The 17,078-nt window shown below is 39.1% G+C and overlaps 3 protein-coding genes across 3 annotated transcripts; all 3 read left to right on the forward strand.

The window, feature by feature from the left end:
- The first annotated feature begins 7,723 nt into the window (after window positions 1-7,723).
- On the forward strand, window positions 7,724-8,689 carry LOC108034430 (uncharacterized). Its single transcript, XM_050886778.1, has 4 exons — window positions 7,724-7,805; window positions 7,896-8,090; window positions 8,159-8,476; window positions 8,531-8,689. The coding sequence occupies exons 2-4, from the start codon at window positions 8,031-8,033 to the stop codon at window positions 8,687-8,689; spliced, it is 537 nt and encodes a 178-aa protein (XP_050742735.1). The 5' UTR covers window positions 7,724-7,805; window positions 7,896-8,030.
- A 461-nt stretch (window positions 8,690-9,150) lies between these two features.
- Window positions 9,151-9,863, forward strand: LOC108034431 (uncharacterized). The gene is made up of 3 exons (XM_017109316.3): window positions 9,151-9,250; window positions 9,307-9,624; window positions 9,686-9,863. Exons 1-3 carry the CDS (start codon window positions 9,194-9,196, stop codon window positions 9,842-9,844), a joined length of 534 nt encoding a protein of 177 aa, XP_016964805.3. The 5' UTR covers window positions 9,151-9,193; the 3' UTR covers window positions 9,845-9,863.
- An 805-nt stretch (window positions 9,864-10,668) lies between these two features.
- On the forward strand, window positions 10,669-11,330 carry LOC108034432 (uncharacterized). Its single transcript, XM_017109317.3, has 3 exons — window positions 10,669-10,734; window positions 10,793-11,110; window positions 11,172-11,330. The coding sequence occupies exons 1-3, from the start codon at window positions 10,669-10,671 to the stop codon at window positions 11,328-11,330; spliced, it is 543 nt and encodes a 180-aa protein (XP_016964806.1).
- The last annotated feature ends 5,748 nt before the right edge of the window (window positions 11,331-17,078 follow it).

A 17,078-nucleotide genomic window follows, 5' to 3' on the forward strand; every position in this document is an offset into this window, starting at 1 on the left:
GTGTTAGACTTCTAACTTTTTTGTTTAATCGCATATAGTAAAGCTTAAAATAGCGAGATAAAGTTGTGCTATAAAAAGTTAAGTTCTATAAATTAAGGTTGGTCAACACAGATAGAAAATCAGCAAAGGCTATCGTAAGAATAATTTAAAAAAGAAAATAAGATATATAAGAAATATATTTTCTATATAGTAAACTAAGTACATTTACACTTTTATATTTTTAAATTTTAGCAAATACAGCTATGAATATTGACACAAACCAGGTATCCTTGGGGTCGACCCTCGACACGTATCCTCCGAAAATGTCCATGCATTTTGTGTGTTATATGTTGCATCGATGAGAGCGTGAAGAGAGCCTCCGAGTTCGGGCAGAGCATTTGAATCACTTTGAGGCGTCTGGTGTCTGTGTCTCGCTGTCTGTACCCGTGTCTGTGTCTGACATTGAGCCACTTTGCGACCCGTCGCCTGTCTCCTGTCTCCTGACTCCAGCGTCCTGTCTGCAGTCCCCGATTCTCCCCTTTTCCCACGGACCCTCCCCACATCACCAGTCTCCTCCGTCTGGCGGAGAGGCTGTAATCGTGGGCACACGGAAAAAATATATATTCCCATTGGGCCCGAAATAATAAGACTCATATTTCATGTCAAACTTTCTAAGAGTCTAGGCTTAGGTTTATTATAAGGTGATTTGGACCTTAAAAGCATTAAATATTCTGAAATGGTGCTCTTTAGAAACATTGTTTTTCACATTATTTGACTTGGAAGGTAAGAAAAGAATAATAGTTCAGAAGAAATAGTATATGATTATTAGAACATATAGATGTCAGTTAAATAATAAATATTTTAAGTATAAATAATAAGAAATAATATGACTCATATTTCATGTCAAACTTTCTAAGAGTCTAGGCTTAGGTTTATTATAAGGTGATTTGGACCTTAAAAGCATTAAATATTCTGAAATGGTGCTCTCCAGAAACATTGTTTTTCACTTTATTTGACTTGGAGGACAAGAAAAGAATAATATTTCAGAAGAAATAGTCTATGATTATTAGAACATATAGATGTCAGTTAAATAATAAATATTTTAAGTATAAATAATAAGAAATAATATGACTCATATTTCATGTCAAACTTTGTAAGAGTCTAGGCTTAGGTTTATTATAAGGCAATTTGGACCTTAAAAGCATTAAATATTTGGAAATGGTGCTCTCCAAAGCATTGTTTTTCACTTTATTAGACTTGGAAGGTAAGAAAAGAATAATATTTCAGAAGAAATAGTATATGATTATTAGAACATATATATGTCAGTTAAATAATAAATATTTTAAGTATAAATAATAAGAAATAATATGACTCATATTTCATGTCAAACTTTGTAAGAGTCTAGGCTTAGGTTTATTATAAGGTGATTTGGACCTTAAAAGCATTAAATATTCTGAAATGGTGTTCTCCAGAAACATTGTTTTTCACTTTATTTGACTTGAAAGTTTAGAAAAGAATAATATTTCAGAAGAAATAGTATATGATTATTAGAACATATAGATGTCAGTTAAATAATAAATATTTTAAGTATAAAAAAAATAATCTTAGGCCTTTAAGTTAGCTAATTTGTTGTTTACCTATCTCGAAAAGGATTCAAGATTTTTTCTGTGCAGGCTATCCTCCCTTTGGGAAAGAGAATCCCGGGGGTTTGTTGGATTCCAACCGAAAAAATTGCCTTAATAGCGCATTTTCGTTGATTTTTTTGGCACTTGTTCTTGTTGTTGGCCGTAGTTGTCCTTGAAGACGCTCACGTTGCGACTGTCTTTCAATCGCCCTTCCCCTGCAGTCTGCCCTCTAGCTCTGTCTCCCTCTGCCTCTAGCTCTCGGCATCTTGCCATCCCTGTCGCCTGGCAGGGATTCGAGTTGACTTTAAGGACTTCGTCGGCGCTTGGCTTGTCCTTTATTTCTTTTAATGAGACACTTGTGTATCCTTTGCGCAGAAGGCACATACAAGTGTCCTTTTCTTAAGCTTTGTTCGACTTTTTCTCAGGTTATTTTGTCGTCTTCTTTCGCTTCCCGTCCGTATAACACTGCGAGAAACAGGAATACCATCTTGTTAACAAAAATGCATACCTAATCATTTTAAAGTCATTAGCAGTACCTCTATAAAGAAAGTCTTCCAAACACTTTTGGTACATACAGCTCCTAGATAAAATATTACTGCTTCTTAAGGTTTAATTTTATAAAATATTTAAATTAATATATTTAAGATTAAAGTATATTATTAAGGAATACGGGTACTAAAAAAACCCTTTTCTTGCCTTTTTGCTGATATAGGTTTTAGAAGACAACTTCAATGGGATGAGATCATAAGATTTATAAAAAATACTATGAATCGTAAAGAATGTTCTGCTTGAATCTCGCTGTGTACCTTTTTCGTGACTTTTTTTGGCCTGGCTTTTAATAGGATAATAAGCAAATAGGCTTATGTAAGGCAAGGAAAAAGGACACACACACCCAGCGAGGAGGAGCCGTTGACAAAGACGTTACTCCTGAGAGTTGAGGGCAGTGAAAAAAGAAGCCCAACAGTCAACAGTTCATCTGGGAGTTGGGGGGGGCCAGCGAGGCGGATAGGTAAGTGAGGTGAGTCTCTGCCCTCTGGACTGTGTGGCCTCGCCTGCACTTATCGTAATTTTATGCACAGACCGCAGACGTCTGATCTCTCCCTGCCCCCTTCGCTGCCCCACGCCCCTGGCCACAGTGGGCTCACCTCTCAAGCGACCCCTGGTCCGCCAGCCAATTGCTCCGACTGCATTTTTTGCACTGCCCCCTTTGGACTCTGAGATTGTCTCGTCAAAAATTGATAGGCTGCTTGCAGATGTGCCCCGATGTTTGCTCGCACAGTGGGATGGGATTAATGATAAAAGAAAGCTCATACAGAAGACATAAAAAATAGGTAATTCTAATAAAAGTCGATTTTATAAAGTAATAAAGATAAAAATTAAAAGACAAAATATATTTTATAATGGAAAAAAATATAAATGACATAAAGCACAACCTATGATTGGAGTACCCAAAAAAAATATACGTAAAAAAAAAATTTTTTTTTATTGGATAGTTAGAAAAATGTAACCTTCTTCGCTAAATGGATTAATTTCTAATATGAAAAAAATTGAAATTCCTTGTAAATAACTTTATAAAATTAATTTTAAACATATAATATATTCCACACTTTTCAACCCATCCCCAACCAATGTGCAGCATTTTTTTACATTCGCTGAGAGGATGGAACGACAACAAATACGTTGAAAAAGCGCGCTGAAAACAAGCTGCAAGTCCCCAATTCCAGTGCCCAGCAACAGCAGCAGACCCTCTGCGAGTCCAGATCCCAATCCCAATCCCTGTCCCAGGTCCAAGTCCAGGTCCAGCTGCAATACCAAGACGGCGTCGTCGCGAGTCCAGCAGACGACTGACTGTAATTATGGCCATGTCAAATATGGTCGACGTTGACGCAGCGGCAACAGCAGCAGCAGCAACGAACGTTGCACCAGCAACTTGAGCAACATCAGCGGAGATGCAAGTGGATTTCGACTAAAAGCTGCGTCTGGAAGGATGCCCACTTGAGGGAGCAGCAAACGGCGGGCAGCAGTTGATTGATGTGGTCTGGCTGCCGGGGAATAGTCCACGGTCTCGGGGTTGGGCTGGGTCTGGGGATTGGCCTTTGGATTGAGCTCGGGCCTGAGCTAAGTTAAAGCAGCGATCTGTTCGTGTCGGATCTGCTGAGGGGAAGAGTCCGAGCCTCGGTCTGAGTCTCAATCCGATTTGAGGTCTGCGTCCCTGCCCCATATGGAGCACATGTTGCAGTGGCCTTTGGTTTTATCTACCCTTTACAAACACATTTATGGGTATATTCTCTTAAAATTCGATAACTTTTGGAATATAAGTACAGGAAAAACAAGGTAGTACTTTAAAAAAGTTGGATAAATATGTATTAATATATAAAAACAAGTAAAATATATTTGTTAATCAATGTTTTTGTCTTTTAGAAAGAAAGTGAAGATTTGTATAACCAAATCCATGCAACTTTTTATATCACTAATTTGTCTGATGTTCTATGAATGATTCATACTGAGCCAAATTTAACTGAGTTCATAGTTGATATCCCTTATAAATTGTATGGAATATTAGCACTTAAGAACGGTTGTCTTGGGTATCTCACTGCCTTATTTCCCCCTTCATTATGCGTTTCTTGTTTTCTGTGTGTTTGATTGGACACTGTCTTGATTAAATCACTTTTCAGTCACTGACAGTTAATCAAGGCGTCGGGCTAGGACCAAATGAAGCTGGGAGCGTGCAAAAAAAGGAGATGGGAAAAAAACGCACTTTCAAGGTGCACCATGGGGTGTTCGGTCGTGACTCGTCCCCTCTCCCTCTCTGCAGCCTCCTCCGTCCCTTTCTGGTCCCGTACCGCTCACTCTCACTGGTTGTCCGGACAACCGACAACCGTCAACGGACAGCGGACAACGGACAACGGACAAGCGACGACCGAGGCGACGCCGCCATGCAACTTCCGCCTGCTCCAATTGTTTGCGCATACAAAGAAGCGTCGTCGTCGCATCGCTGCAACTGTGTGTGTCGTGTGCGAAAGTGTGTGTTTGCTGCACGTGTGTAGGTAGGATATAATCCAAACAAACATATTGTTTTGTCTGCCACGGTCTGCAGCTCTACCCCCGCAGCTGCCCCTCTGGTCCCGCTGACAAGTCGCCCTGCTCCGCACTCCACCGTCAAAAAGAACCCTTCGCGACCCCGTCTGTTGTCGTCAGCGCCGCCCCTGCCCCCGTGCCACCCCCTTGGATTTTTTCTGCAACCCCCCTGCACACCGCCCCTGTCTGTGTGTCGATTGTATTGGGCTGCAACAAAGCGTCGTAGTCGTCGTCGTCGTCGCCGTCGCCGTCGCCGTCTGAAGTGCATCGCCAGGAGAGGTAAGAGCAGCGGCCGCAGCAACATCAGGAGCAACAGCAACTACAACAGCGGCAGCAGCAGCAGCAGCAACACCGAGCGAAGCAACAGCAAAGCTCAGCATGCAACTTTTTGTAGTCGCTGCAATGCACTTGGGTTTTTTCGTTTTCATTTTTATTTCGTTCACCCTTTAAATTTCGTTTTTTTTTTTTTGTATTTCCTGCCCAGACAGTGGGCAATTTTGGTGTCCAGAAAATATCGGAATTATGGGCTTATTGACTGGAGGCCAATGCCTTTTTGCTGCATTGTGGCGTCACTTCTGTCGGCTTAGTGTCACAGCAAATGGCGACCAACTAGGCGAACTGAATGGTCTTTTAGAGGATCAATATCAAACATTAAAATTGTATTTTATTTTCAACTTTGTCACAAAGAACAACACATTTAAAAATAGTTGAGATAAGATAGATTACGATAGATAACGAAGCTTGTAGATCGTATTCTTAAGATGGCAGGTACATATTTTGCTGTATTTCCCATTTTTCCATGAAATATTAAATATTTTAGAATTTATTCTCCTCCCCAAACCCTTTATTTTTCAAATGAAACTCATTCTGGTAAGACTATTTCCCCATGCATTTTTTTTCTTCTTCAATAAACTAGTTCTGTTTATCAGGAGCAGTGCTGCACGTCATGTGACTTTTTAAAAACTGGTCTATTCTGTTCAACAGCATTAATTATTCCCTTTCTATGGATTACTTTCACCCAGGCTTTGCATGTCTCATTTGTCCTGGCAAATCTGTTCCTCCGCTCCGGCGGCCTCGACGTGTTCTTCTTCATTAAACTTTGCAACAAAAGCACTTTTGTGTCAGTCAGTCCGGCCAGCCGTCGACTGGGGCCGCCGGAGCTATGGCTATGCCCACAGCTATTCTCCGGCTCCAGGAGCGCTCCATTTTGAAGTTGTCTGCGTCTCAGACACCGGCGACAACAACACAGCGGCAACGTCGGCGACAGCAACAACGTGGTGCAGCCTTTTAGTTTAAGTTGTAGTCGTCTGGCCCCGGCCAGAAAAACACTGAGAAAAATGAGTAAGCTTCTTAAATAAAAAAAAAATAATTACAATTTCTAATATTGTATGAAACATTGCAAAAAGTTTTTATTTATCTATCTATTTAAAAATATTTATTTAAAATATCCTTAAAAGTTTTAGCTACAAAAATTATTACTTTAAAATACATAAAACTATGTATTCAGTTTATAAATTTAGCTAACTTTTATGTAGCAAATAAACCTATTTTAATTAAAAATCATTAATTTTTCTATTAAATTATAATTATGTTCAAAAATTTGTTGGGATTTTGTATTTTTGAATACATTAATTGATTTTATATTTTTATAAAAAATTATAATATAATTCATCATTTATCTCGGACCTTTTTAAACACAACGATAATAATATTGATTTCACCTATGATCATAACCCTATTTTTGTCAGTGCTTCATCGGAGACTGGTAAATGGGAGTCTGGGTCTCTAACTGCGGCTTAAGTAGGTTGGCTGGCTAACCACCCTGTGTTCGGCCCTCAACCACCCACCGAACCGCCCAACCACCCACTGAGCCACCGTGCCACCATGCCACCCTGCCACCCGCAACGCCCCCTTTCTGCGCCCTCTGATGTGGCCTCTTCTCTCGCCTTCAGTGCCTTCTGCTTTGTTATTCATATTATCCGGCAAATATTTGTCGTTGTCATACGAAAAATGTCTACAAAACGAACGAAAAAACACACACGCCGGGCGAGACAAGAAAAAGGGTTGCTTTGGCATCGACTACCCTACTCAGCCGCATCCTCAACCCCTCAATCCCTCAAGCCCATCCCCATCCTCGGCCCATCCCCAATCTCATCCTGAGACAGAGACTCAGATCCACTGCCAGACAGCCGCCGTTCGTGCCCCTCGATCCGCACTAATGGCCGCAATTGTGGGCTGCCTCATCGCAGCGGCAGCTTCATCCCGACCCAAATTGTCTGCAACAATTGCATGTGGATGTGCACTGATTCACCCCTCCTGATAATGTCTTAATAGATTCTTTTGCGCCCCGGCTAGGGGTTCATTTGAATTTGAATTCAGCGCCGACCTGCGAAGGCCTGCCGGGTCTGTCAGTCATTCCGTCAATGTCTCTGCGGCTGCCAAGAGGTGTTGTCCAGGGGCCTTTGGCCGGGCTGACTTCTTAGCGTTCCCATCTTCTTTTTGCGGCAGGATCTGTCGCCTCCTTGTGCAATTTGTATAATGAGCATTTGGCACACAACTCCTTTGACTTTCAGCACCTTATTGTGGCCAGCCAGCTGGATTTTATTATGGGAATGAAAGCTCTTTTGCCTTCTCCTTTTGGGTTATCAAGTTGATACAGATTCTTTGCAATCACTTAGAAATTGTATATAATAAATAATAAAGCATGGATTTTAAATACTTTCCGCGATTGATTTTCGTTTTACCATTACAACTTAAAAGCTTGCTAATTAATTTTCCATTAGAATAAACATGATAAATACCTTTGTATACCCATAATTTTTGAGTAAAGCACATACTTTGGTTAAAAAAAACTATACATATTAAAAAATAATTTAAAGGTAAATTATGCAAAAGTCCAAATAAGTCCAATTAAATGTAATTTTGAGCCTAAATGTCCTACATGAATGTATATATAGAGGAAATAAAATTACTAAAAAGCATTGAAGTCATAGAAGCCATGCGGAACACTTTATTTTTAACGTGCAGATTAAGTGTAAGTCGAAAAAATACACACATTTTTTCGGCCAATCAAGTCTTAATTAATTTCCAGAATTCTGTGAGCCAACTCGTTGAAAATTTATTGTAATAACTATACTGTAAAACATTTAATTTTGTTTTAATGATTTTCGTTATATCATCCCAAAAATCTATTTATAAAACGTATATTTCAAGTGATTAAAATTATCATAATCGACCATCGATTCGGCCATTGAATTAATTCTTTGAATATTGTTTGAACTGTTTGTTCAGTTGAAACCTTTTAATGGGCATTCACGTTTAGTACTGCATGGTCGGTCTCTTAAAATCATGCGGAACATTATAATGGAGTTTACTTTTCTAATATTACTAAATACTTATGGTGTAAGTGTAAGTATCTGATAATTACTGATTCCAAATATTAGATCAGATTAGAGTAAATATTATATGTTTTCAAGGACTCCATCACCTTCAAAATGACCAATGCGCAGTGCATAAGTCATAATAAATCGTGGGTTCGCATCAATGAGTGTCGCTTAAAGGCTATAAATCGCAACAAAGTGGTCTTCAACTTTAACGCAACCCTATTCTACCCAACCCCTGACATTAGAGTGACCTACCGATATTTCAAGAGGGAGAACGGCTATAAGCCTTTTCTGATCAATATAGAGATCGATAGCTGCCGATTCCTAAGAAAACCATATAATTTTGTGGGTGTTATGATTTGGAATTTTTTTAGAAACTTCACCAACGCAAATCACACGTGCCCAATGTCTGTAAGTCTCAGTCAAATTGAATAACACTATCCCTACAGTTGCATTACTTTAAAGGGTGATCTCCTCGTTAAGAATATGTTTCTCACCATCGAACCATTTAAGGGACTTCCCTGGCCCTCCGGTGACTATTTATTCGCCACTTCTTGGAAGTTCTACAGGAAGCCTCAGTTCGACGTCAATATAAGCTTTCAATTCATTGAGGATTTCGTTTAAATCAAGTAATATAATACAACAACATAATAAATATTAAAAAAATATTTTATTTTGACTTTATAATTAAAAAGTCATAAATTACAATAAAAATAAAATTTTTATAACGTTATTTGCCTGATATATTGTTTGAAAACAAGAACGTCAGTCGAGATCTTTCAACTTTTTAAATTCAAAATATGTATTCCTATATGCCTTAACTTTAATCAGAATTGGATGACTGTATCTTAAGCTGCCTCAATATTTTATATATGACGTAACGCTTCGGATTACAAAGTAAACAATTAAATAAAAGTAAAATGAAAACAAAAAATTAAAGTCAAATTTGACCTTTTTAAATATTTAACTTAGAATGCATTATTATTTGCAAAAAATTAATTACAATTTACTTGAAAGCACACATGCGTAAAACGACATCCCAATTAATTCTAAATCATATATATTTTGATCGCTGGCACAAAAAATGGCATTCGAAGAGTAATACCGCTTATTTAATGTTAGAACACTATGAGCAACAGTGTGAGATTGGCTTTTCTAGCATTTTTATTCACTTCCCATACAAGTGTGAGTATTTAAATGTTCCAGATTGGATGGCACATTAGTTGAATTTATAAATCTAGGAATGTGTCATCTTTAAAATGACCAATGTGGTGTGTGGCAGCTACAACAGATCTTGGGTGCGCATCAATCAGTGCCGCTTGAAGGCGGTAAGCCGACACAAAATCGTTCTGAACTTCAATGCAACCTTTATCCATCCGACAAACGATATCGTGGTAAGAATGCAGCTCTTCAAGAGGGACAATGGCTATAAGCCATGGCTCGTCAACGTACAATTGGATGGTTGTCGCTTCTTAAGGAGTCCCTATGATCCCATCGGCGTAATGATTTATAGCTTCTACAAAGACTTTTCAAACATAAATCACACTTGCCCGCTGCATGTAAGTTAAGAAAAGGCCGGATCGAGTCCTTCAAAAGTCATAATGTTTCTTTATTTTAAAGGGTGATATTCTTATTAGAAACATGTACCTGCAAACGGTTACTCTGGGACGATTTCCATTGCCCACCGGCGACTATTTACTGGCAATGACTTATAAATTCTTTAAGAAGCCACAGTTAGTGACTAACATTAGTTTCCAATACGTTGAGAACCTGATCTGATCTATTGTTTTTAGTTTTATTAAAATGTGTAATTATAACCATTAATTATGGGTGGCTGAATTAATTCTAAAAGTAAATATATACCTATTAATTAATTTCAAGGTGCTATTTCTTCTGGTTTCAACAGTTTTTGAATAATATAATGTCATGTTATAACAGAAACATGTATCCGAAAACTGAACCACTAAGACAGCTTCCCATGATCTGGAAATTCTTTAGGAAACCTCAGTTTGCAACTATCGTGAGTTTTCAGTATATTGAAGACCTTTTGTAATCCATCATAATTTTAAAATAACTAAAGTAAACCATTATGCTAAGCTTGAAAACGTATATTTAAATTGCTTCCAATCTTCGAGTTATTGATTAATTCATACTTCAATATTACAATAAATAAAAAAAGCCTTTAATGAAGAATCATTGTTACTGTCTTTCATTTACACATTATAATACTTATTAAAGTGGAAGTGGCCATGCTTCGAACCCTACAATTCGTTGTAATCAGTAAGTTTCAAAGGTATCAGATACAATTTATTTAAATGTCAGTACTCTTCAATAATTGTGAATTAATTATTTATAAAAGTACTAAACTGAACTTAATATTACATATTTATTGTAAATCATTATTAAACATAATCGTGACCAACAGTTTTTAATTTCTAACATTTTTTTGCAAATATTAAAAAACCATTATTCTAAAGCAAGCGTAATTGAAAACTAATTGGAAGTGAAATTAGGAACAGATCATAAACCGAGCGATAAAAGCCAAATATATAAATAAAGCAAATACAAATAGTGGCTCGGTAGTTTTTTTAAGTTTCCAAATCATGAAGGCTCGCTTCAAAATGGTAACTTTTCTGACCATAATGTGCATCTTTATCTTCAGACTCAGTGTACGTTTTCATAAATATTTTGAATTTGTAATCTCAACACTGGTTACGTATTCAACAGAACTCAGTGGTCTTCAAGCTGACAAACGTGAATTGCGGCAGTTACAATAAAAGCTGGATCAGGATTAACCATTGCCGCTTGAAGGCGATCAATCGTCACAAGACCGTGTTCAACTTCAATGCCACCTTCCTGCATCCGACTAGAAATATCATTGTTCACTACCAATTGTTCAAAAGGGAGAGTGGCTATAAGCCTTGGCTCGTCAATATCAGGATCGACGGTTGTAAGTACCTGCGCAAGCCCTACGATGCCATTGCAACGCTACTTTTCAGTATTTACAAGGACTTTTCCAACATCAATCACACCTGCCCGTTGTATGTAAGTCTGTGGGCTCGAACTATTAGGGCATTCAATTTGTAACCGCATTATCTCCTCAAAGGGTGACATTTTCATAAAGGACATGTATCTGAGCACGGATGTTATGCGACTGCCCTTACCCACTGGCGATTATTTATTGGCAATAGATTGGATATTTTATGGAAATCCTCAGTTTGCCACTAATGTTAGTTTTCAGTTCGTTGAGGATCTGTTGAGATGAGAAATATTCTTTGGCATATTCTTTTGGCAAATGCTTTGCTAAGTACAGTACTTAATAAATGTATGGTGTCATCGAAGGAATCGATGAAAAAGTGTTTTTGATATTATATTTGATCATATCTGCATCCGTTAAGTGCGGCCAGAGATTGTGGTTCGTCGCAAAAGACGGGCAATAACCCGTCATAAGCAGGCTTTGCGTAATAGACCTGTCGCCTCGTCGGCCAACTCCAAAAGCCATCCTCAGCATATGTTAGACATTTATGTCTTGCTCTTCGACACCAGCCAATGGACAACTGAGCCACCACCACACTGAGAAAAAATAAAAATGTAACTTAGGTTTTTTTTATTTGAAATATATTTAACTAACTAAGAAAGGGAACATAACTTATTTCCTGCAATGTTAATAAGGTATCGAATATTATTTCTTCATACTGACATCATTGATAAGAAATATAAATGTCGACCTAGGCGTACAAAATATTAAGAAACGCTGCTAATTTTTTCTATATATAAATATATTATTAAGATTTCAAAAACCGTAATGTTTTTAATTATATTTAGGGGAAATACCTATTTCTACCGAAATATTATTAGTTTCTTATATATTCCTAATGGTCTATCAACTTAAAAAAAATTGTTAAACTCATATACATTTGATTCCCACTTTATTTGCACCTTTTTCGCTCAGTGCATGATGCGCCCGCCCACCCCCAGAAAATCCCGACCGCAACTTGCGAACGTTGGTGTTGGCCCTCGGCGACTATTATTACTACATTTACGACCCTGCCGTCTGGTGCGGCTGCTTGCCCTGCCCCCTGCTGCTTGTGGCCCCCAATCTCGCCCAGCTGGAGCTGCTTGCTCTCACTCCGCCCCAGCTGGTGCAACATCCCCGCCAGCGGTGTCCATAAAAATGGCATTGTAATGGGTCTTTGGAGGCGTCGCCATCGTTGCCACAGCAGAGTCACTGATTGACACTTTTTATGTTCCAGCGGCTGCCGCTGCTGCCGGCAAAAGTTCAATGAGTTATGATTCGAGACCGGGCTCTTTGTATTGGCCATTGTTCCATCTTTAGCCAGTCAATGGAGGGCTTAATGAGATGGCTGCCTTCGGGAGCGGAGAAAGGCGGCAGGAAATTCATTAGCGCGGAGGAATCTATGGGGTGCCATTGGCACGGGTTTTGTAGCTGAGTACCTGTTGCATGCGATGATAAATCGAGGAAAGATCTATGATACATCTATGAAATACCTCTATGATTAATGATGATTCACAAAGTGAATATAATTTTTTATTTTTATTACATTTTTATTCATTTCTCCTAAAGGGCTTTAATTGATCATTAATATTTTATTGGGTTATTTGTATCCAATAACAAATATTAATTCATTAAAAACATTAAATTATTAAAATAAAGAAATACAAAATAAAATATGAAATTTTTTCTATCAGGACAAAGTTGTTTTAAATTCAGTAAATAACATGTGGGAAAACTTAAAAAAAATTCTGTGCTTAATATCCAGACCTTTAAAAGGATATCTTAGTAAATTTGATCTCAAAGAGATACGATCTCTTTTGTGTACCCATTTCTCCTGCGCTTGTGTGGCAACGCATCGATGCATCATCAATTGTGGCAAATTTTGAATGAACTGGGTGGGGACGCGGCTGTTTCGCAATCAGCATCTGTATCAGCAAGTGTATCTGTATCTGTATCTGTATCCGTATCTGCATCTGAATCTGAACCGATGCCCGACCAGACTCATTGTCTGGCGGCATGTGAGGCGGTGCGATGTGCCAACGCCATTTGGCTCAGCCTTTACTTTTTCTTGCACTTTTTACTTTTACTCGTATTATTATTATTTTTCGCCTCGGCAGGCGGAGTGGCGGTGTCTAAAAATATCAAAGGCAGCACCATCGCACCGCACCACAACATCGCCACGGCGGTGCACGTAAAGTGAGTGCAAACTTGTCTGCGATGTCTTTTGTTGTCTCGCCACAGTCTGCTTATCACAGACCCAGCCAGCCAAGAGGCTGAGGAATCAGAATCGGAATCGGAATAGCTATTTGTTTAGGTATAGGAATCAGAATCTGAATCTGAATCGGAATCGGTGGGTTGTCGCTCTGCCAGCGGCAGCAATGAGTCAAAAGTAGTATTTTCGCAGCAGCCACAACAATAGCAAGTTAATGACTAACACTCTGGCAGGCAGATCGGTGTATGTGATGCATGTGCCCATGTGGGCGATACCCTATATAAAGGCCGGGGAGATCAGGATGCATCTCTTAGTTTCCTAGAAGTTGGCTAAATTGATAAGCAGCGAAGGTGTGCAGTGAACTAAAGATTGCCAGGTGGGCAACCATTGGCAAGTAATTGAAGTGCAATGACTTACTAGCTACGCAAAAATGTACAATTACTTAATATATCTTTAATAAATGTATTTATTTAGTTGTTAACATAATATTGTTGAAGAAAATCTTATTACACAATTTTATTTAGTTTTTCAAACCCATATTTATTATAATACAATTTTCAAAAACAAAGCAAAAAGGTTCTTAAATTTTCTTTATTATAGCCATAAAAACGTTATGGTAGTAGGATATAAAAAAGAGATTTGCGCTATCTTGGTAAAGTTCTTAATAATTTACAATCTCTAGGTTCTAGGACACTATATTTAATATCATATCATGTAAATATCATACCATATCATATCAAAGCACCAAAATCTGGCATTATTGAGTACTTTATCCTCAGCATAAATAGAAATCTGAGACTTGTGGACTTGCCACGAGCGGAGCTGAATCGATCGCCGGCCGTGGCATGAGGTAATAGTGTAAAGGGTGACTCTAGTACGCATTACGTATACGACACGTGCACCGCCGGCCAGTCAGCACTGGCTGACAATTAAAAATGCATGCATATGCATCTATTTTATTTATTTAATTGCCACAATTTATTTATAAATGCAGACAGACAGCCCGCAGCCTTGGCACGATCACTCGATCGCATCGAATCCAATCGATCACTCGATCGAATCGCCCCGGCGGCCAGGTGGCTCAAAGCAGCCGCCAAAAAGTCAACAGAAAACCAATTGCCACCGCATACAACCTGCAGACCCACAGCTCGTCTTTACCCCACATAAAAAGTGGCAGCCAAAAAAAAACCTATAAGATAGGAGATACGTCAGCACATATTAGATTATCAACATAAACAAAAATGTTCCGTCTCGGCGTATGTGTACACAATTATTTTTTTTACTTGGATCCCAACTTTTGGGAATATTCGTGGTAGGAAAAAAATGAAAAAATTGTATTCCTTTGTATGGCGAAAAAAAGCAAACACAGACGAGGAGACGCGACCAAGTGCCAGTTTTGGGTGAACTGCGGTTTTTTTTTTCCGTTCGCCCGGCTGGGTTATAGGTGGTGACGGTGGTGCTGGCGGTGCTGTCGGTGCTGGCGGGGCTGCTAGGGGGCGGTGGTGCAGGGCGGAGGGCTCCTAGTAACCGCAGGTAGGTCGCCAGACATTGGCATACGTGAGAGACCCCGGCCAGACAATGTTAATTAGCACTTCATGATAAGTTGTCTCAATTGTTGCCGTCGTCGGCCGACGGCTGGTGGCTGAAAAGTGCGCAGCGGGGGTGCCGCAGTTGCAGGGGCGGAACACAGGGGGGCTCGAAGGGGCCCCAGGCGACACAGCCCATTCGATTAACAACAACCGGCCAGTCAGCCAGCCAGCCAGCCAGCCATTCAGCCAGCAACAAAATAACAAATCCGCAGACATGCTAATACATTCGAAGTTTCTATTTTAAAACAAAGCAACAAAGTCTGGCAAACAAAAATGGTAATCAACCAGCAGATCTAGACGGTACCAGCTACCCAGTATTTATCAGAACGAGATGAAGGGGTATACCAGCCCATATTTGATGTAAGTTTTACACTCGAACACCCAGCTCCAAGAAAGTAGGAATTGTGAAGAATACTACAAAATCGCTTCTAGATATCTGGCTTAATATTAGTTTATTTTTTATTTTTTAGCAATTTGGGATTGGGAATAACATTGGAATTATAAATAATTTAAAAAATATATATGTTAAATATTAATACATTTATTGAAAGATTTAATTTGCAGCACAAATAGTTAGTATATATGCCCCACAGTCACCCAGTAATCGGGACACTAATAAATCGTCGAGCCGCGTATCATCAAAAGAGTGTCACATGTGAATCATATCATTAAAAATAAAGCCGAGCAAAGAATAAAATAAAGGCGAAATAAAGCTGCATAAAAAATTTAATTAACGTGCGGTCGCCGGAGCCCCTCCGCCCGCAGCGCCCCCCACCGCGGCCGTTCGTCTGACACTTTAATTTCTTGGACTTTGCACGGCGGCTCAAGTCGGCAAACAGAAAAAACCGCAAAAAATCGAGTGACAATGAGCTAACCGAATTTCAGCTTAACAACAAAAAAGCGAAATAAATATTAAAAGGCAAATAAGAGCGTGACAAATGAAGCAAGTTAAAAAACGTACAAGGTACAAATGTGAAGTAAGAACAGATAAAAAGAAAGACACGTGCAATAAAAAAAGTGTTTATACGTACAAAAAAACGAATTTAATATGTTGACTTGACAATTGGAGATCTCAGCAAGACAGTATATATGTATGTACAAGTAGGTCACGCTTAGTTCTTATTAAAAGGTAGTCAAATTTGTTTTATGGTAATTATAAAAATTAAAGTGTTCCAATGTAGGGCAATTTCAGAAGTGGAGGAAAATTAAAATAGTTTCCGTCTTTTCAACACTGGAAGGAAGCGTTCGATAAAGGTTTCAGATCAACTCTGTTTTTTCCTCTTTCTCTTGGCACCCGGTCGAGTAGGGATCGTTCTTTTCTCATAAAAGTATAAACTAAGGAGCATAGGTTTTGTTCTAAGACTGCATTGTGGATTTTACCATTTTCCTTAATAGTGCAGTTTTATCGTATTGGAAACGGAAAATTGTTAACCAGTGTTGCCACCTAACATTTGCGCTGAAAATGCTTAAAATTCCGAACCGCTTCTGTCCAGTGAAATTGAATCCAGTAGCATCATATCAGTGCAAGTCCATGCCACTTCGCGAAAGGCTGACTTATCAGTTCTCAAGCACTTGATTGTACTTTTAATTATTATTTTAGTTAGTATTACTTATCCCATGTTAGACATGGTAAAACATGAATTTGTTCTAATGGAAGCTTGTAATAATGAAGGGAATTTGGAGTTAAGATCAAAGTTAGGAGCTCCCTCCCTTTACCGACGAAACAAACTTCGAAAAGTATAAAAAAAATATTTAAAGATTGGAGAAGTAATTTTCGTAATCAAATTGCAGTTTGCCAGTTAACTTTGGCTCTCTCTCTCCCGCTCTACGGCTGCATTTCCTCGCCCCTGCTGCACCAGACCCTCTGCTAACAGTAACACCAACAGCTGTGCGCGGCTCTCGCCTGCTCTCTCGCTCGCACCCACCCCCAAAGCCCGTTCCACTGCCACCGTTTCGTGCGATTCCCACGAAAGTTTACGACTCTCTCTCTCTTGCGCCCTAACAGCACCATTTTCGCTGTTAACGCCGAGGGAGATGCACATTTCTATCGTGCTGCGCTCTCACCGAAACTCTCCGACGCTGCGGACGTGTGTTTTTCGCTCTCCGCCGCATGCAGCAACAATAAAAGCCAGCGATCGACAACAACAACAACGACTGGATAGTGTTAGTGTGTGCTTGTGCCTGTGCCTTAGTTTA

The sequence above is a fragment of the Drosophila biarmipes genome, chromosome 3L (genome assembly GCF_025231255.1).
Source record: "Drosophila biarmipes strain raj3 chromosome 3L, RU_DBia_V1.1, whole genome shotgun sequence".
NCBI classification, from domain to species: domain Eukaryota; kingdom Metazoa; phylum Arthropoda; class Insecta; order Diptera; family Drosophilidae; genus Drosophila; species Drosophila biarmipes.